Source organism: Protopterus annectens, chromosome 9.part0 (genome assembly GCF_019279795.1).
Source record: "Protopterus annectens isolate FY-2018-M chromosome 9.part0, PAN1.0, whole genome shotgun sequence".
In the NCBI taxonomy this organism is placed as follows: Eukaryota; Metazoa; Chordata; order Ceratodontiformes; family Protopteridae; genus Protopterus; species Protopterus annectens.
Genome location: NC_056743.1, coordinates 1,891,784,471 through 1,891,805,699, shown reverse-complemented (window position 1 = coordinate 1,891,805,699; position 21,229 = coordinate 1,891,784,471). Strand labels below are relative to the sequence as shown.

Sequence of the window (21,229 nt, the reverse complement as noted above, 5' to 3'; positions counted from 1 at the left end):
TAAATGTGGCTAAAACATTGTTTTGATTAGCAAACTAACTCTGTCAGTGATTTTTTCAGGTCCAGTTTGCTCATTTTATACCTTCAAGTGCTGGTAATACATCTGGTGTGCCTCATGACTCAGTACTATTTTATTCTCTTTATTTTTTAATTTTCTTCTGTAAGACCTCTATAAAATTAATATAACTCTCATTGCTGATGATTTCCTTTTAATTACTTCATTTATTCATGTATCTTTTTCTCTATCTGTCTCTCTATCATTTGGTGACCGGATTAGTCCCACTAGGCTAGTGGTCTTTTTCAGGGGAGACCAAAGTTGGTATTTATACTACCAGAGTAAATCTGGTCAGGGCATCAGGGGACACCCTATTCTTTTCAATCAGTGCTGTGGGATCTTTTATATCATCTGAGCTACCACCAACTCAAGCAGATGAGACCGCGATATAATGTCTCGTCACTACTTTGTAAGACAATATTAAGGAAGTCGCTATTTTGTAAAACAATATTCAGTATGACTTCAATAAGGGTTTCTGATTTTCCCCAAACAAACTCACAGTAAACACATCCATAACAAAATCTATTGTAGTTTACATCCACCAAAGACTAAGCAACTTCCTTTAAACATTACTGATTCAACCAACATTCCCACTAAGTTTACATGTTTAAATACCTAAGTGTTCTTCTTAATTGAACCCTAACATTTAATTCACTCACTGAATTCAGTTTGGCAAAATACAAATACAGTTAAAGCTGCCCACTAACACCACTCTGAATAATCTTAGACCCTCCCTAATTTTAGCAAGAAAAATCTTGCAAACCACTTTTCCTTGATAATTACCTTGTCCTGGTTTACTTTTTTCTCTAGTGAACAATTGTGTGTTACATAACTGTGATAACAGTACAGATTCGACACAAAGACCTCCATTTGTAATAAGGTAAACTAAACATGCTTTCCATGAACTAGCACTTCCCTTACAGTACAAGTATTTCACAGAAAACTTGTACCTCTCCAACCATCTTGTCTTTCGGGCATTGAAAGCACATGATTATGATACAATTCATTTCTGCTGCTTTAATAATCTATGGTAACATATAGGTTCCTATGAGGACATAGTCATCAGGAAAGCCAAAGTGCTATGTACTTATCTTTACATTAGAATTCCCTAAACTCCCAGAATGAGAACACTTGCCAATGTTTTCAAAGTTTAATTTCTGAAGTCTTGCCACAGATGCATACCTAAAACTTTGGCAGCCAACTAGCATCTACAGTCCTCACATGACTAGCTAAGCATGCAGAATGGAATCATCATTAGATGGTGAGCAGAGCTAAAGTTGTTAATGGATCTTTGTAAAAAGTTATGAAAAATGTGAGATATTTTGCTTGTGCATATTAATAGTATGCTAGTGAAGTGTGATGTTGCCATGTTGGGAATGGGGTATACAAGCAGTAAGTGTAAAAACTGACATTAAAACAAGGTCGGTAATATGTATATATTCTGAGAAATACATGTTTTGGAAAAGTAGTTATGTCTATTAGTTTTATTTTCATATCTGCATCAGTTTCATAAAAGCTGCGTGACTTGAAGGTGAACAAATTGTGTTATCTTATGCAAAACATTAAGGCACACAGTGTTGCCACTGACACTTGCTGTCACTTGTCCTATATTATTATTCAAGACGAGGGTAGTTCGTTTATATGATTTATTATATAGAAACACATCAGGATGGATAGCAGTAGCATAAAATATAAACAAAATGATTAACTGACAGACCATAACATACATGCATGCTTACACCTGAACAGCTCTCCACAAAATTGTAGTCTGGCTCACACATGCTCAGTGTTTATACACATGGGCAGGCCCAAGCTTCGTAAAGGTGTTCATACACACATCCTGATCTACATCCTCCTTCTTTAGTAAATTGCCTCAATAAAATGGCATCTGAAAAAGACATGCGATTATACAGACACTGAAAAATAAAAACAATGTTCATGTCCAAGTGGTTGTGTATCTCAAACATGGTCTGGAAATGTGACCTGATCTAGTGATATAGCAATTAGGACTGAGTTTAACAACAGCGACATTCATTCGTTAACAATCTGTTTCAGGACTTTCAAGAATCTTTTCAGGAACATAGATATCTGCTGGAATGTCCTCTGGAGCTGGAGCACTGGATAACTCACTCTGAGATCTAGTGTCTTTTTCACAGGCTAGATGCTGTAATACAGACTTGGATACCGGTACTAAATGTTTCTGATTCCACGTAAATTCAGCTCCTTGTGATTCCACAATGTACGATCTCTGCTCTGGACATACACCTTTCATGACTCCAATTTGATCAAAACATTTGGATGTCTGCATCCTCACTATCTCCTGTTCTTGTAATGGATTGAGTGGTTTGCTGGACTCATTTTATTTTATTTTATTTTATTTAACATCTGTTTACCAGGAAAGTCCAACTTGGAACTAAGCCAATTTTCAGTGGAGGCCCAGGGAGAAATGCTCCAGATTCATGTCTTTGTAACATGGGAGGAAACAGTAGCACCCTGAGGAAACCCGCACGAACACAGGAAGGACATGCAGACTCCGCACAGTTGCTGTGAGGCAACAGTGCTACCGCTGCACCACTGCACCATCCAAATCATATCATAATAGGACTTCTGGGTCAAATGCCTTTTCATAAGTTGAGCTCTCACTGTTTTGTTGTTCTTAGCACAGGTAACCAACAGGTTATTACTGATTGGTAGTGTGGTTCTGGTTTGTCTCGACAAAAACCTTTGTGCAGATAAACCAAGATGTTTATCATGAGGAATATTTCTGAGATTCAGGAGATTCAGAAAAACATCACTATTGTCATGTTTCGACTTCTCCAATAACTGTTTCTCACTTTAAACTGGACATTCTGCCAAACTATTTGACTGTGGGTACACAGGGCTACTTGTAACATGAATAAAGTCCCACTCTTCAGTAAATCTCTTGAACTGCTGGCTTGTAAACTGAGTACCATTGTCAGAAATAACTTTGTGCAGACTATCAAGGACTGCAAAATGATGCTTCAACTTAGTAATGACAGTACTGGATGCTAGATTAGAAAGTAGGTCAATCGTGAGCCAATCTGAATAAGAGTCCACTAACACCAAGTCATGTTGATCATTCCATTCAAAAACGTCAGTGGCTACTGTTGACCAAGGTAGTTCCGGAATCTGGTTTAGATGACGTGGTTCTTTCTGTTGATGTGGCTTAGTACTATTACATATAGAACAAGATGAAAGTACTCTCGCAATATCCTTTGACATAGAAAGCCAAAATACTAGTCCTCTCACCCTTTTTTTTGGTAGAATCAGTTCCTGGGTGGCCATGATGCAAGAAGGTAATATAATCTTGTTGTAAGGATTTTTGAACAATCACTTTTGGACATTTCAGGATGATACCATTATCAAACAAAATCTCATCTCTCTAAGGAAAATATGGCTGCAGGTCATGATGTAAACAAGATCACTTTGATGGCCATCCTCGACTGATAACGTGGTTAAGCTTCTGAAGAACTGGATCTGAGGCTGTGTGACTTCTAAGCTCATCAAGACATGTGGAAGAAAGATTTCTCACTTCCATGGCTTCAAAATCAAGCTTTTCATTTTCATGCTGTTCTGTAGTATTTCTGGGCGATCTGGCTAAAGTATCAGCGAGATAAATAAGTTTGCCTTTTGTGTAGAGATGACTGAAATTATACTTTTGCAATTTCAACATCATGCGTTGCAATCTGGCTGGAGCTGTATGCATAGGCTTTCTTAAAATAGTGACAAGAGGTCGGTGACCTGTTTTGAATTGAATATGCGGACCATAAACATAATCATGAAACTTAGAGCACGCAAACGCAATTGCCAGGAGTTCTTTCCCTATCTGGGCATACTGCATCTCAGTTTGGGTTAGAGTTTTGGACACACAGGCTATTGTCCACCATCTTGAAGAATGACTGCATCAAGACCCAATTTTGAAGCATCACAAGAACGAGTTATTGGTTTGTGAACATCATAGTTTCTGAGAGTTGGTGGACTAGCAATTCTTTGTTTCAGGACATCAAATGCTCTTTGCTGCTGTTCTAACTAGGACCAGGATACATCTTTGCATGTCAACTCTCTGAGCAGTGCTGAAAGTTGGCTCAAGTCTGGAATGAACTTGTCTAGGTAGGTAGTTAACCATGCAAAAAAAAAAGTTGCAAGGCTTGAACATTGTCTGGAGCTGGCATCTCAAAAACTGCTATTTGCTTTGAAGGATCTGGTCGTAAGTCTGAACTGGTAAACAAATGACCAACCTAAGTAACTTCTTGTAGCCTGAACTTGCACTTCTAAGGATTCAGCTTAAGATTCACTTCACGTCCTCTTTCCAGAACTTTCCTGAGGTTTCTGTCATGCTCAGCTTTGCCATTACCGACTTTTAGAATATCATCTACTATAATAGCATACAGATAACCAGAAAAAAAATTGTTCCATGGCATGGTGGAACACTTCACTGGCAGAATGTATCCTAAATGGCATTCTCAAAAATCTGTACCTGCCAAAAAGAGTACAGAAAGTGGTTAGCATGGAAGATGTCTGATCAAGCAAAATTTGCCAAAATGAACTCTTTGCATACAAAACAGGAAAAAACAGTGACAATTGGCATAAGAACAGCATCTTCTTCAACTGTATGCATTGGATGATGAGGTCTTTCCAGGACTTTGTTCAAATCTTGTGGATCAATACATATTCTGATGTCATGTGAGCTTTTCTTATCAGCTACTACCATGGAAGATACCCATTCAGCTGGTTCGTCAACTGGACAAATCACACCTTGCTGCACCATTTTATCTAACGCAGCCTTGACTCTGTTCTGCATAGCTACTGGAACTTGCTGGGCTGGTCTGACAACTGGGCAGACTTCTACACTCAGGAACATAAATGCCTTTAACCCTGAGTCATGTTTCAATTTCACCAGTAACATGGTGTTACATCATACTTTTGACGCACCTGACATTAGAAGCATCTTGAACAAAACTTGGCACATACTACAGTGTGGTGACAATTTTAAGATGTGGTTTGATCATCCTCCTACATTTACTTTCAGGAACTGTTCTAACATTAAAAAAATTTTGGAAAACCCAAGGAAGCAACAAAATCTCAGTTTTTCTAAGATCTCTAAATGTGCCCGGTGCCACCAGTGCTCGTTTGTAGATTTGGACTTTGATGGGCCTCGCTTTGATTTCCTTAGTAAATGGGCTGTGTTCTGTCTGTTTAACTGTTGCTCTACAAAAGTTGTTTACTTGGCCTGTTGTGCACCCTGTGCTGCATTTTATATCAGCAAAACTAATAATGCACTTAACAAGAGAATATACCAGTACATGTATTGTATTTCCAAAAATGACAAAAAAGTACATTGGCTAGGCACACATTAAAATGCCTTAACTTTGTTAAACTCGAGTTTTGTGTGCTGGAACAGATTACACCCAGTTCTTTGTGTTATGATTGGAGGAACTTGCTACTACACTGGGAGATGATCTGGCAACTTCATCTGGATGCCACTAACTATCCCTGTTTGAATTACTCTATTTCTATTGTTAGTGAACTGAAAAATAGAGCTTCAAAGTTATAATGTTTATTACATTTATTACACATTTTCCTACAAATTGCTAATATTGACTACTTTAAGTCTATTGGTGTTTTTTTTTTCTTCCTACTACAACACTTAATTGGCTTTTTATTTACACTCAATGACTGGTGGATTTTTCTTTCTTCAGCATATGATTGGTTCATTATTCTCCATTATTGACTGGTTTATTATGCTTTATTTCTGTATGTGATTGTCGAATTTGTTGGGGGTATGTTTTTGCAATTGATTTTGTTTGTAGCAGTTTCAACCTTCAGTGGTTCTGATAATGTCAACATTGATGAAAGCGCTTAATTGCATTTTTTAACCTTTGTCATTAAAGGATTTTACTTGCCAGTTTCAAGCTACCTGGTCGTTCTTTATTCTGACTATTTGTTGTTTATGTACCAATCCTGGTGGTTGTCTTGATTTCACTTCTACATATTTGGTTTGTAGATTAATATTGTTTTTATATGTTGTAAAATTATTATAGGTAAAATTTCCATAGATTCTGCAATATCAAAAATCAGCAGTATGCTATACCCTCTTACCATTCATCATTGGAAAGCTCTTGAACAGGCAAACAATTCCGTCCAAATATTTTATCTGTCTTGCAAGTCAGAGATATAACCTTTTGTCTGACCATAACACAAGTATATCTTAGCAAATAAAATACACTTTTTTCTTTCATAAATCTGCATTATATTTGTCCAACAAAAGTAAGTATATTTAAAACTGGGATTGTACATTTTGAACTGTATTTTGCTTGACTGCTGCTTCATTGTTGCTGATTTTACTGCTGTGATTGTTTTTTCTGCACTTTAAATTTCTAGTACTTCTGTATTTCATACCATAAGCTAGATTCAGGTTTGCTCTTAGGAAAGCTGTGATTTCTTGAGCACTAAAACCAGCCATCCTACATTAAGAAGGCCCTCCTGCACCCTAGTGGCAGAAATGTGCAGCCTAGGACACATTTGAGTTGGGGAATGCTGGAAAAACGTTGGGTTTTGAGCTTTCCTGATGATTAATTTGTGTTAAAACTGTTTAACTTCACTTGTGTTTAAGCCCAGCATTTGTGCATAGCTGCCCACCACCCTGTGGGGTTCAGCACTGCTGTACATAGATGCAAATGCTTAGAAACACAATTTTCCCTTGATATCTGCTAGATAACCCTCCTTAGCTCCACTGCATCTCTGTGTGTGAGGCAGTTACACATTGCTACCTAGCAAGCAACTCAGTTGTGCATTCTGAGGCATTAATGCAGTCTTCCACCCTTAGCTCCACGGAAGCCACCTTTGTTAGTCTCACAAGCAAACCCTGATCCATCTAGCCCAGTCCCACTAGTTACTACAATACATACATAGGTTTATAGGTTCTTAGGTTCATAGGTTCATATGTTCATAGGTTCATAGGTTGGTACTAGGCTGTCGGTCCTAGGGCCTGTACAAGCCTAGCCATAACAATTCCCTGGCTATTTCTTCCCACAATATTTACTTCCCAAGACCCCTGTCTAGAAGGACGACTGACTGCAATAATGGATGGACAGTTTCCCACCATTTCTTTGGCCAACCTGACTGACATGTGCATCCTAAGGCAGTGTAGTAATTGCCTCATGTATACTCACAACAACTTGCTCCTAAAGCAAACAAACACAGCATGTGAGAGATGTAACTATACCATGAAATTAGAATCAATCCTCTCAGATAACAATATACAAGACATACAACAGGTTGTCAGGGCACACAGCTCCCCTCTCACACAAGATAAGGTCAAGACACTGAAACCCACATATGTGGAGGTACTCACTAGGACTCTACCAAAAGACTAGAGACCTCCCAAGCACAAGCAGCATACACATACTGGTACACAAACAGAATCCACCACTACACATAACACACATATCAGTGTCTTGACAATTAAGACCCTAAGGCAAAACACCTCAAAACCTAATGTGTTGGTCAAAGACGACTCAATATTGAGACACACAGATGTCACCCTCACCAGGTTGAACAAGCAGAAGGTCACAGTCAGCTGCCTGTCAGGTGCCAGGATCCATGAAATCATACACGCACTCAAATGATTCAGCAACAAATACCAATATGACTCTGTCATAGTACATGTTGGTGTGAATGACCTGAGATATACCTCTCTGGACTATATGAAAAGAGACATGACTGAACTCTCAGATTATGTTTTCCAGACAGGTATGTCCGTAGCCCTAAGCTGCATTCTACTTTCATCTAGGATGATGCCACAATACAGACAAAAATTATTGATTTCAATAATAGGCTTAACTTCTGATGTCACTCTATGGGGATCCAGTATCTGTTTGCCTGGGAAGACATGATCAACAGTCCATGCTGCTTTGCCAGAGATGGCTTCCACCTATCTACTTAAGGCTTTTGGATACTGGCAAAGATGTGTGCTAACCTATAGTGCCTCTTTTATAGGTTCATAGGTAGGTAGTAAGTTATCTTCCCAAAGGCATTTATAAGCCTAGCCAGAATGTGTTGGCTTTCACCGCCCCCTTATATTAGTTCCTTGTGCCTCTGTCCAGCAGAGCCACTGAAGTGATCCCCGGGGTAAACCTCCTGTTTCCCATCCACTTGTCAAGGTTTCTCTTAAAGAGTGTTAGTGAGGAGCTCTGCCTAATGTAGATTGGAATTCTGTTCCAGAGCATGGAAAGTCTCTGGGACAGGAATCTATCCCTCCAGCATGTCCTATTTATTGTTTTGCTGAGGTTTAGATCCCTAGAGCATGTGGCTCGGGGGGATATGGTTTTCTTTAGGCAGAGCATGTCCATCAATTCTGGGTTGGACATGGCCTTGTATGTCAGTCAGAGATCACCTTTGTGTAGGCGGTATGCAACTGAGTACAGCTGGAGTTTCTTCAGTTGAGCTGCATAGGGCATCTGTTTGAGGCCAGTGATCCACTTGGTGAGGTACTTCTGTGGTCTTTCCAGCTGTTGCGGGTGTCTTGTAAGGTACATCCCAAATGGGGAATTGTACTCTATAATGGGTCTGATGAGTGACGCGTAGAGGGGCACAATGACCTCTTTTGATCTGAATGCAAACCCATTTATGATTAGGTGGGCCACATAGAAGTATTTTCTAACCACTTTGGCAATGTGATTATCAAAGGAGAGGTTACTATCTACTTGGGTCCCCAGATCCCTTATTTCATCTTCCATATTTATGGGGCTACCACCTGTGTGGTAATTTGTGGGTACTTTGTTTTCTCCAAAGGGGATGACTATGCACTTTTTGGCATTTAGCTTGAGGCCATGGGTTTGACACCAGGTATCTGTCTCAGTGAGACCCTTTTGGAGGATGTCTGTGTCAGCCAGAGAGTCAATTATAGCCCCTAGTTTGCAGTCATCTGTGAAGTTGGTCAGCCATAGTCCTCCTGTGCTTGCCTGTACCTCTGAGAAGTATATGGTGAACAGGAGGGGTCCTAGGATTGAGCCATGGGAAATGCCACTTGTAACCAGTTTAGAGTCAGACCTAGCTCCCACAACATCTACCATGTGGGTTCTGTTTGTGAGTGAGTTGGCAACCCATCTCATGATGTAGGAGTTTATGTTCAGGCTGGTGAGCTTGTCTATAATACCAGAAGGGGGAATGGTGTCAAAAGCCTTTGCGAGGTCTAGGTAGGTGATGTGGACCACCTTTCCCTCATCTATAGCCTTGGTAGCTGCCTCAAAGAAGTCCACCAGGTTTAGGAGGCATGATCTGCCCTTAAAGCCAAGCTGGGTAGGGTCCAGTGTTTGGAGGTTCCCAATGTCTCTGTTAATGAGCTCCATGATGATGCACTCCATAGCCTTGCAGAGCAAGATAGTCAGGCTTATAGGGTGATAGTTCCCGGCGTCTGTTGTGGCTTCACCTTGTGGAACGGAATAACCGTTCCTGTGCGCCACTCTATAGGCATGTAACCTGTGGAGAGGCTGAGTTTTAACAGTGTGTTTAGGTGAGGGGTTAATTCATCTTTGAGCTCATGTAGGACACAACCTGGGACACTGTCCGGTCCCATTGATGCTGTGTTTTTGGCTTTGGAGAGAGCTGTTTTAACCTGAATGTCTGTGATTTCAGGGGCACTACATTCTTCTGCTATGGTTATGGGCCCTTTTGGGGGTGAGAGGGGGTGAAGTTTGCACTGAACCTGTCTGCCAGGATGTTGGAGATATCGGTCAGTTCAGTGTATTTTGTGCCATTCTGCACTAACTCAGAGCAGATCTGAGCATTGCCACTTAGATTCTTGACATAGTTAAAGAATGCCTTGTGGTTATCTTTGGAGTCCTTGGCAATTTTTCTTTCAAAGCTAGCCTTGGATGGTTTTATGAGGGATCGTAGTTTCTTGCTGATACTGATCCGGGATGTCTTCCCCTCTTGGGATTTTACTCTTTTCTGTACTAGTTTCCTCCTTCTATTGTATAGCTTGTTTATGGCAGGGGTCCACCAGACTGGTTTTCTTTTCTTGGAGGAGTGAGTCTTGGTTTTGCTTGGGATAGCATGATCCATGCATTCTTGTAGGTGCCCGTAGAGTATATTAATAAAGGATTTTTCAGCTTGGGCAGCATTATCCTTTAGCATGGGGGATTTGAAACTTTCCACCTCGGTCTTAAGTCACATGAAGTTTGCTTTTGAAAAGTTTTTCAAGGTGGTTTCTTTGACCGGGGGTGGGGGCAGAATGTGAATATCCAGAGTGATTAGTTTATGGTCAGATCTAACCAGCCAGGTGTTGACCTCCGGTGTGGAACACAGGTCGCCCATGTTGGTGAGGACCAGGTCCAATATGTTGTCACCTCTTGTGGGGGTGTTGACCAGTTGATCCAAGGCATTTGAGTTTAAAAATTCTAGGAAATGTTGGGCAAGGGAGTTAGTACTTGAGTAGTTCTCCCAGTTAATGTTTGGGTAATTGAAATCACCCAATACCAGGGTGTTTGGTAGGACCTTTATGTTTCCCAGTGTTTCCAGAAGTGTAGAATGGGAGTCCTGGGACATGATGGGTGATCTGTAGCAAGCTACAATTTGAATTGCAGTTCTGCCCATTGTTAGTTGCACATGGATGATCTCTGAGGCATCGTGCTGTGCCACTAACCTGGAGGTGTGGGTATCCTTGATGAATATGGACATGCCCACCCCTTTGTATTTCGGTCTGGGTATTGTGGCCGAAATGTATGGTATGAGTTGTAGCCTGGTAGTGCTGGGGTGCTCTCTGGAGCCTTAAACCAGGTTTCTGTTACTGCACATATATCAATTTTCTCCATACTGAGGAGTGCCTCGAGTGTGTGCATTTTGAGGTTTAGACTTCTGACATTGAGTAGCATTACCCTCAGTTTTTTGTTACTTGTGCTATTTATGGCGGTGGGTTTGTCTTTTGAGCCTTGCATAAAAAAGGCACTATGGGGGTGGCAAGAGCCTTGGCCAGTATTCGAAAGCCTAAGGGTGACAGGTGCAAGCTATCTCTAGCGAAGCAGCGTGGCTTGTCAAGCATGTCATCCCAGGCTGACAGACACTGAATCCCCTTTGAATGACACCAGAAACTTAGCCATTTGTTGAAATTGATAATTTTTTCTTTATACCGTGGTATCATTCTTGGTGAGGGCAGGATGCTACTCAGGGTCAAGGTCATACCGTCCTGGGCTATGTGATCAGAGAGCTCCTCCATGTCTTTTTTCATGTAGTCCAGGGAGGTATGGCTCAGGTCATTCACACCAACATGGACAATGACAGAGTCGTATTTGTACTTGTTCTGGAGTGACCTGAGTGCTTGTGTTATGTGGCGGATCAAGGCACCCGACAGGCAGCTAACAGCAACCTTCTCCTTGGTCAGCCTAGTGAGTGGGACGTCAGTGTGCCTGACTATAGAGTCACCTATTACTGGATTGGGTATGCTATTTTGCCTTAAGGGCTGTGATTGCATGGCATACTGGTTTTGTGAAGTATGTGTTTCATGATTTGCGTTGGGTGTGGAGGTTGCTTGGATGTCTGCTTTGGAGGGCTCTGTTGCTTTTGCAGATTTTTATTTAGAACCTCCGAGTATGTTTTTGTGTATTTATGTGTGTTTTTTGCCAGTGCTGGTTTCATAGGTGTATGTGAGACTGGTGGTGTGATGCAAGTAATTCCCTTTTCCTTATTTCAACAATAATTGTCTGCTGTGGTTATTCTAATTCCCTTTTCCTCTTGACTGTCTGGTCCAGTCTTGGGTTGAGAGAGCTTAGCCTCCAGTTTGGCTGTATAATTGCATCTCTTGCATGTATTAGTGTTTGGTTGTAGGAGGAGAGGGTTGTCTGTGTACATAAGGCAGTTAGAACATTGCCTCAAATGCCCAGATTCACCAGTTGGACCAGAGAGTACACCTTAAACTTCCCTTTGGACATGCCTGGATAGGTACAGTGAGCTGTTTCACTGATTGGCTGGTAAGATTGAATAGAGAGCCTTGTCCTTCTCTACAGTATAGGGAGGTCTATTGCTAAGGTTTATTAGTGCTTGCTATGAGTTTTGAGCAAGTGCCGGGCTGAGAAGTGAATGGTTTGAGTGCTTAAGTTGAAAGTTTGTCTAGTTCCAAGGAAAAAATTGAAGAGTAGACTTTGTGGAGCCGGGAATAGTTATACCCTGGCTAACCGGCTCTGCCTGGTGCTCAAACCTGCACTAATGCGAGTTTTATAGCAGGGAAATGAAAGAGAGAGAAATTAGCCCAAAATGGCCAATAAACTACTAATTTCTGGGCTGAAACCACTCCACCAGAGACAGATAGGCTGCTCAAAGCTCCCTCTCTCACAGGTGAACAGAGAAACCTCCTTCTATCCAAGTAAGGTATGGGCAAACACAGAAACTTGTAACACAGCCCTGAATTCAGCACTAACCTGAAAACTGGACTATACTAGCTTAGAAAGGCAGGAAAACAAGTATTTTTTTTATTTTTTTTTTCAGAAAATAAAGCAGATACAATCAAAAAAACACTTTAAATGCACATAAATGGCTATCACACTTGAGTATGTAGCTTACAACAGGTAGACAGGTAATTTAAACACAAAATGACTTTGTTATAGTGCAGGCAGTAAAATAAGTACAATATGTAGCTGAAACAAGCTTTTTAAATCACAGGAACTCTGCAATATCCAAACAACAAAACTTCCAGAGTAAAGAAATCCACTAAAGACAAACTCAAGGTCATGCTGCTTAATGCTAGGAGTTTAACAGTAAACTCTCAAGGTCATGCAGATTAATGCTAGGAGTTTAACAGTAAACTCTCAAGGTCATGCTGATTAATGCTAGGAGTTTAACAGTAAACTCTCAAGGTCATGCTGATTAATGCTAGGAGTTTAACAGTAAACTCTCAAGGTCATGCTGATTAATGCTAGGAGTTTAACAGTAAACTCTCAAGGTCATGCTGCTTAATGCTAGGAGTTTAACAGTAAACTCTCAAGGTCATGCTGATTAATGCTAGGAGTTTAACAGTAAACTCTCAAGGTCATGCTGATTAATGCTAGGAGTTTAACAGTAAACTCTCAAGGTCATGCTGCTTAATGCTAGGAGTTTAACAGTAAACTCTCAAGGTCATGCTGCTTAATGCTAGGAGTTTAACAGTAAACTCTCAAGGTCATGCTGATTAATGCTAGGAGTTTAACAGTAAACTCTCAAGGTCATGCTGATTAATGCTAGGAGTTTAACAGTAAACTCTCAAGGTCATGCTGATTAATGCTAGGAGTTTAACAGTAAACTCTCAAGGTCATGCTGCTTAATGCTAGGAGTTTAACAGTAAACTCTCAAGGTCATGCTGATTAATGCTAGGAGTTTAACAGTAAACTCTCAAGGTCATGCTGCTTAATGCTAGGAGTTTAACAGTAAACTCTCAAGGTCATGCTGCTTAATGCTAGGAGTTTAACAGTAAACTCTCAAGGTCATGCTGATTAATGCTAGGAGTTTAACAGTAAACTCTCAAGGTCATGCTGCTTAATGCTAGGAGTTTAACAGTAAACTCTCAAGGTCATGCTGATTAATGCTAGGAGTTTAACAGTAAACTCTCAAGGTCATGCTGCTTAATGCTAGGAGTTTAACAGTAAACTCTCAAGGTCATGCTGATTAATGCTAGGAGTTTAACAGTAAACTCTCAAGGTCATGCTGCTTAATGCTAGGAGTTTAACAGTAAACTCTCAAGGTCATGCTGCTTAATGCTAGGAGTTTAACAGTAAACTCTCAAGGTCATGCTGCTTAATGCTAGGAGTTTAAACAGTAAACTCTCAAGGTCATGCTGCTTAATGCTAGGAGTTTAACAGTAAACTCTCAAGGTCATGCTGATTAATGCTAGGAGTTTAACAGTAAACTCTCAAGGTCATGCTGATTAATGCTAGGAGTTTAACAGTAAACTCTCAAGGTCATGCTGCTTAATGCTAAAAGTTTAACAGTAAACTCTCAAGGTCATGCTGCTTAATGCTAGGAGTTTAACAGTAAACTCTCAAGGTCATGCTGCTTAATGCTAGGAGTTTAACAGTAAACTGCACTTCCTGGGAGCACTCCTCAGCTTGGAAGATGCTGACATTTGTGCATTCACTGAGAATTGGTTCAAGGCAAGAGACAGCACCCTGGCCGTACAAGGTTACAATCAGTAAAAATATAATTCCCAATGGTGTAAATACCTCTCTGCAGCTGAAAAATCCAATAAATAATCCAATAAACAATGCTGAGAGGTAACCAACTTTTCAAGCCATTGGTTACCTCTCAGCATTGTTTATTGGATTATTTATTGTACAAGGTTACAATACCTTTCACATGTTCAGACCCCGAAAATAACCATGAAAGAACCAGAGGTGGTGGTGTATCCATCTTCATTAAATCCAAGTACACCTCAAAACTGCTGAAACAGTACGACTCTTTTGAGCTACACCAGGTCCAATTAACTACAGGTAAAATACCTCTGCACATCATTGCTAGCTACAGATCCCCCACCATGAACCAGAAGAAGCACGCCACCCTACCACATCATCGCAAGCTACATGTCCACCACTATAAACCAGGAGAAGCACACCACCCTACCACATCATCGCTAGCTACAGGTCCTCCACCATGAACCAGGAGAAGCACACCACCCTACCACATCATCACTATCTACAGGTCCCCACCATAAACCAAGAGAAGTACACCACCCTGCCACATCATCGCTAGCTACAGGTCCCCCACCATGAACCAGGAGAAGCATACCACCCTACCACATCATCGCTAGCTACAGGTCCCACCGCCCTACCACATTATCGCTAGCTACAGGTCCCCCACCATGAACCAGGAGAAGCACATTGCCCCACCACATCATCGCTATTTACAGGTCCCCCACCAAGAACTAGGAGAAGCACACCACCCTGCCACATCATCGCTAGCTACAGGTCCCTACCATGAACCAGGAGAAGCATACCACCCTACCACATCATCGCTAGCTACATGTCCTCCACCATGAACCAGAAGAAGCACACTACCTACCTAGACTTGCTAGAGTCACTCAATATATGGCCAGATGTCTTGGTCATGTAAGATTTCAACTATCATTCCATCGAATGGGCAACTTACATGAGCACAATTATGATCACTACAAGGTTCCTGGATTTTGTTAATTGAAATATCCTGGAACAGTTGGTCCGCACCCCCACAAGAGGCTCAAATGTCCTTGACCTAGTGCTCACTAACATGGGAGGGGTCACTGCACTACCCCCTGTATGTTACCCTCCCTGCTAAGGTCAGACTATAAATCCGTCTTGTTTGAAGTAAACCTCAAACCTGACATCCCCCACAGGAGCAGAAAATATGAAAAATTTCTCCAAAACAAATTATTGCCTACTAAACAATGGTATTAAAAGTTTCAAAGCCCCTGCCAACATAGCCAACAATGACCCCTAAGGAGAGAAATACACAAATGCCTTATGCACCAACTTAAACAAATGCACTGACATGGCTGTACCCAACAGGAACAAAAACAAGCCACCTTGGTGGACTGTACATATAAATAATTTATACAGAAAAGAAAGAAACTTACTCAGCTTAGTCAACAGAGGAAGAATACCTTCCAAGCTACAAGTCTAAATTAACTTCCCTAGCTAAAGCCAATCATAAGGCATTTTTACCTATGTCTGAAGCCTAAAAGGGAATGCCCAGCTGTGTCTCGAACTTATAGTGGATGGTACCACTCACACTGAACCTGAGGAAATTGTCAACCTGCTAGCCAACAGATTTGGCAATAACTTCATCCCCCTGTCCCCACCAGACATACCCCAGAGCATTCCTGACACCAGTCCTCTATAAAGTATCTTCAAAGAACAGGTCATACAAACACTCTCCAAGGCTAAAAACACGGCTTCTGTGGGACCAGATAACATCTCAGGCTGATTGCTAAACAATCTAACACAAGACCTAGTAGAACCACTCAGCACTTTCTTTAACAATAGCCTGAGAAATGGCTCTGTCCCTGCAGAATGGAGAACAGGAACAATAACCTCCTTGCACAAAGTGGGTCCATCAACTGGCCATGGGAACTTTCAGCTCATAAGCCTAACCCACCTTATCTGCAAAGCCATGGAAAGAATCATCATAGACCTTATCCACAAGGACATAAGGGACCTTCAAACCCTAGATCTAACCAAGTTTGGTATCATCAAGAGTAAATCTTGCTTATTAAACCTAGTGGACTTCTTTGAGAATGTCACCAAAGCCCTGAGTGAGGGAAAAACAGTACATGCTGTCTATCTTGATTTAGCCAAGGCCTTTGACACACTCCCCTATTCAGGTATCAGCTAGGGATTAATCCATACATTATTAGATGAGTAGAAAACTGACTCACCTACAGAACACATACTGTCAAACTTGGGGAGTCCGCCTCCAGCACTAGACCAGTTACCAGTGGGGTACCACGAGGATCTGTGCTGGCCCTCTACTGTTTGGAATCTACTTCTCTGAAGTCCAGCTGAAGGTAGATGGCCTGTGGCTTATAGTGTCTGCAGATGACTGTAAGTTGGGCACAATCATAGAGTGTCACAACAATGTTAACATATTACAGAATGGACTGACACAGGCAAATGATTGGTGTTAAACTCATGGGCTAAAACATAATGCAAGAAATGCTTCATTATCCCCACTGAAAAAAAAGTAGCCACTGCTAATTTTGATATAGATATCATCCCTCTAAGCTCAAACCCAGTGTTGTGAGACTTGTGAGCACAGGTTGATAGTAATCTAAACTTTGATCACCATGTGTCCGTAGTGGTAAGAAAAGCCTTTTACTTCATGCAGCTCATAAATAAGGGCATCACATCCAAGACCAGGGAGGTTATAGCTCCACTGTACTCAACCTTTATCAGACCACTGATTGATTACAATGCTTCCTTCTGTATGTACCTCGTCAGGCACCTGCACCAACTAGAGAGACCACAGAAGTTTCTAACCAAGAGAAACCAGGACCTCCAAAACATGACATACATGGAAAGACTGAAAGCCCTGTCACTGTACTGTGTATCATACAGGCTGCTGAGAGGTGACCTGTGCCTGGCTTACAGGGCAGTCTCGAACCCTGCCGTAATGGCGATGCTGCACATCTGCAAATCAAATGAGACAAGAATAACTCACTCCAGGGATCTCAACCTAGTACGTGACATTAACAGAACAAATCAAATGAGACAGCATTAACTCACTCCAGGGATCTCAACCTAGCCCGTGACATTAACAGAACAAATCAAATGGGACAAGTATAACTCACTCCAGGGATCTCAACCTAGCCCGTGACATTAACAGAACAAATCAAATGAGACAGCATTAACTTACTCCAGGGATCTCAGCCTAGCCCGTGACATTAACAGAACAAATCAAATGAGACAGCATTAACTCACTCCAAGGATCTCAGCCTAGCCCGTGACATTAACAGAACAAATCAAATGAGACAGCATTAACTCACTCCAGGGATCTCAGCCTAGCCCGTGACATTAACAGAACAAATCAAATAAGACAGCATTAACTCACTCAAGGGATCTCAGCCTAGCCCGTGACATTAACAGAACAAATCAAATGGGACAAGTATAACTCACTCCAGGGATCCCAACCTAGCCTGTGATATTAACAGAACAAATCAAATGAGATAGCATTAACTCACTCCAGGGATCACAGCCTAGCCCGTGACATTAACAGAACAAATCAAATGAGACAGCATTAACTCACTCCAGGGATCTCAGCCTAGCCCATGACATTAACAGAACAAATCAAATGAGACAGCATTAACTCACTCCAGGGATCTCAGCCTAGCCCGTGACATTAACAGAACAAATCAAATGGGACAAGTATAACTCACTCCAGGGATCTCAACCTAGCCCGTGACATTAACAGAACAAATCAAATGAGACAGCATTAACTCACTCCAGGGATCTCAGCCTAGCCCGTGACATTAACAGAACAAATCAAATGAGACAGCATTAACTCACTCCAGGGATCTCAGCCTAGCCCGTGACATTAACAGAACAAATCAAATGAGATAGCATTAACTCACTCCAGGGATCTCAGCCTAGCCCGTGACATTAACAGAACAAATCAAATAAGACAGCATTAACTCACTCAAGGGATCTCAGCCTAGCCCGTGACATTAACAGAACAAATCAAATGGGACAAGTATAACTCACTCCAGGGATCCCAACCTAGCCTGTGATATTAACAGAACAAATCAAATGAGATAGCATTAACTCACTCCAGGGATCACAGCCTAGCCCGTGACATTAACAGAACAAATCAAATGAGACAGCATTAACTCACTCCAGGGATCTCAGCCTAGCCCATGACATTAACAGAACAAATCAAATGAGACAGCATTAACTCACTCCAGGGATCTCAGCCTAGCCCGTGACATTAACAGAACAAATCAAATGGGACAAGTATAACTCACTCCAGGGATCCCAACCTAGCCCGTGACATTAACAGAAAATATCAAATGAGACAGCATTAACTCACTCCAGGGATCTCAACCTAGCCCGTGACATTAACAGAACAAATCAAATGAGACAGCATTAACTCACTCCAGGGATCTCAACCTAGCGCGTGACATTAACAGAACAAATCAAATGAGACAGCATTAACTCACTCCAGGGATCTCAGCCTAGCCCGTGACATTAACAGAACAAATCAAATGAGACAGCATTAACTCACTCCAAGGATCTCAGCCTAGCCCGTGACATTAACAGAACAAATCAAATGAGATAGCATTAACTCACTCCAGGGATCTCAGCCTAGCCCGTGACATTAACAGAACAAATCAAATGAGACAGCATTAACTCACTCCAGGGATCTCAGCCTAGCCCGTGACATTAACAGAACAAATCAAATGGGACAAGTATAACTCACTCCAGGGATCCCAACCTAGCCTGTGACATTAACAGAACAAATCAAATGAGACAGCATTAACTCACTCCAGGGATCTCAACCTAGCGCGTGACATTAACAGAACAAATCAAATGAGACAGCATTAACTCACTCCAGGGATCTCAGCCTAGCCCGTGACATTAACAGAACAAATCAAATGAGACAGCATTAACTCACTCCAGGGATCTCAACCTAGCCCGTGACATTAACAGAACAAATCAAATGAGACAGCATTAACTCACTCCAGGGATCTCAACCTAGCCCGTGACATTAACAGAACAAATCAAATGAGACAGCATTAACTCACTCCAGGGATCTCAGCATAGCGCGTGACATTAACAGAACAAATCAAATGAGACAGCATTAACTCATTCCAGGGATCTCAACCTAGCGCGTGACATTAACAGAACAAATCAAATGAGACAGCATTAACTCACTCCAGGGATCTCAACCTAGCCCGTGACATTAACAGAACAAATCAAATGAGACAGCATTAACTCATTCCAGGGATCTCAACCTAGCGCATGACATTAACAGAACAAATCAAATGAGACAGCATTAACTCACTCCAGGGATCTCAACCTAGCCCGCGACATTAACAGAACAAATCAAATGAGACAGCATTAACTCACTCCAGGGATCTCAGCCTAGCCCGTGACATTAACAGAACAAATCAAATGAGATGACATTAACTCACTCCAAGGATCTCAGCCTAGCCCGTGACATTAACAGAACAAATCAAATGAGATAGCATTAACTCATTCCAGGGATCTCAACCTAGCCCGTGACATTAACAGAACAAATCAAATGAGACAGCATTAAATCACTCCAGGGATCTCAGCCTAGCCCGTGACATTAACAGAACAAATCAAATGAGACAACATTAACTCATTCCAGGGATCTCAACCTAGCCCGTGACATCAACAGAACAAATCAAATGAGACAGCATTAAATCACTCCAGGGATCTCAGCCTAGCCCGTGACATTAACAGAACAAATCAAACGAGACAGCATTAACTCACTCCAGGGATCTCAGCTTAGCACGTGACATTAACAGAACAAATCAAATGAGACAAGTATAACTCACTCCAGGGATCACAACCTAGCCCATGACATTAACAAAACAAATCAAATGAGACAGCATTAACTCACTCCAGGGATCTCAACCTAGCACGTGACATTAACAGAACAAATCAGATGAGACATCATTAACTCACTCCAGGGATCTCAACCTAGCCCGTGACAGGTGCCCTTAAATTCTTCCCAGGGGTGACACCTATGTCCCTTACAGACAGGGGCAGATGGCGCTGATCATAGCATAACTCTGCTAACAAAGACCATCTAACGATGGACACTAAGGGTACTCAGGTCATTACATGGCTCGGCTTGTATAGGCCCTAGGGCCATTAGTCTAGACACCTCCTATAAACCTATGAATCTATAAAAACTTCCAAAAGAGGTTATTTGACCAGCTCATTCACTATATTACACATTGTCTAAACAAATATAAGATTCTGGGACAGAGAAAGGCTTTACATTGAATATGATTCTAGGAAAGAACAGGACATAACATGGACTATATTTGGTCAGAGTGGGACACACCTTGGAACATGTTACTGATTCAAAGTGTGTCTTTACTTAAAAAAGTCAAAGGCAGAGTTTTGTGGTAAAATAGCAGTTATGAGACAGCATACAGATATGAAATTAATGAACAACACATTAAAAACTTACACAGTGAATCAGAAAGCTGTGAAGCTATTGAATTGTACAGCTACTTGCTTCTTTGTCATTAACTTCTTATTTTTTATTTTTGTTAGGTCTATGTAACAAACCCAGATGGTACTCCAGCTATTGAAATTCCTGTGGCAGCACATCCAGGCCAATTTAGAGGAATAACAAATGCAGACGGAACTACAAAGCTAGTTGTAAATACACCAGGCACTCGTCAAGACTTAGTTATCATGGTAAGAATGGAGCTAAAAAGCAAGAGCTACAGTGCAACCATTGAAAGGCATGCTTTTTTGGTGTTTAACAGTATTTTGTGTGCTGTTTCTTATGTCTTTTAAATCTGTTAAATAGTTAAAATGACAGCAATGTGTACACAGAAACAGCCATCTGTAATTAGATATTTATTGTTGTAGATCATCATACACGGACCAAGTGAAGTGGTGCATCTGTGAAGCAGTATTTGTGTGTGGGTGGGTGGGTGGGTGGATGGACAGACGGA

General features: G+C 41.4%; 1 protein-coding gene across 1 annotated transcript in view; it reads left to right on the top strand.

Annotated features, from left to right (window-relative positions):
* LOC122812307 (complement C3-like) overlaps positions 1-21,229 on the top strand; it is a 2,177,376-nt gene that overhangs the window by 577,535 nt on the left and 1,578,612 nt on the right. The window contains exon 11 of the mRNA XM_044084710.1: positions 20,820-20,966. Coding sequence (XP_043940645.1) covers positions 20,820-20,966 — 147 coding nt within the window. The remainder of the gene's footprint in view (positions 1-20,819; positions 20,967-21,229) is intronic.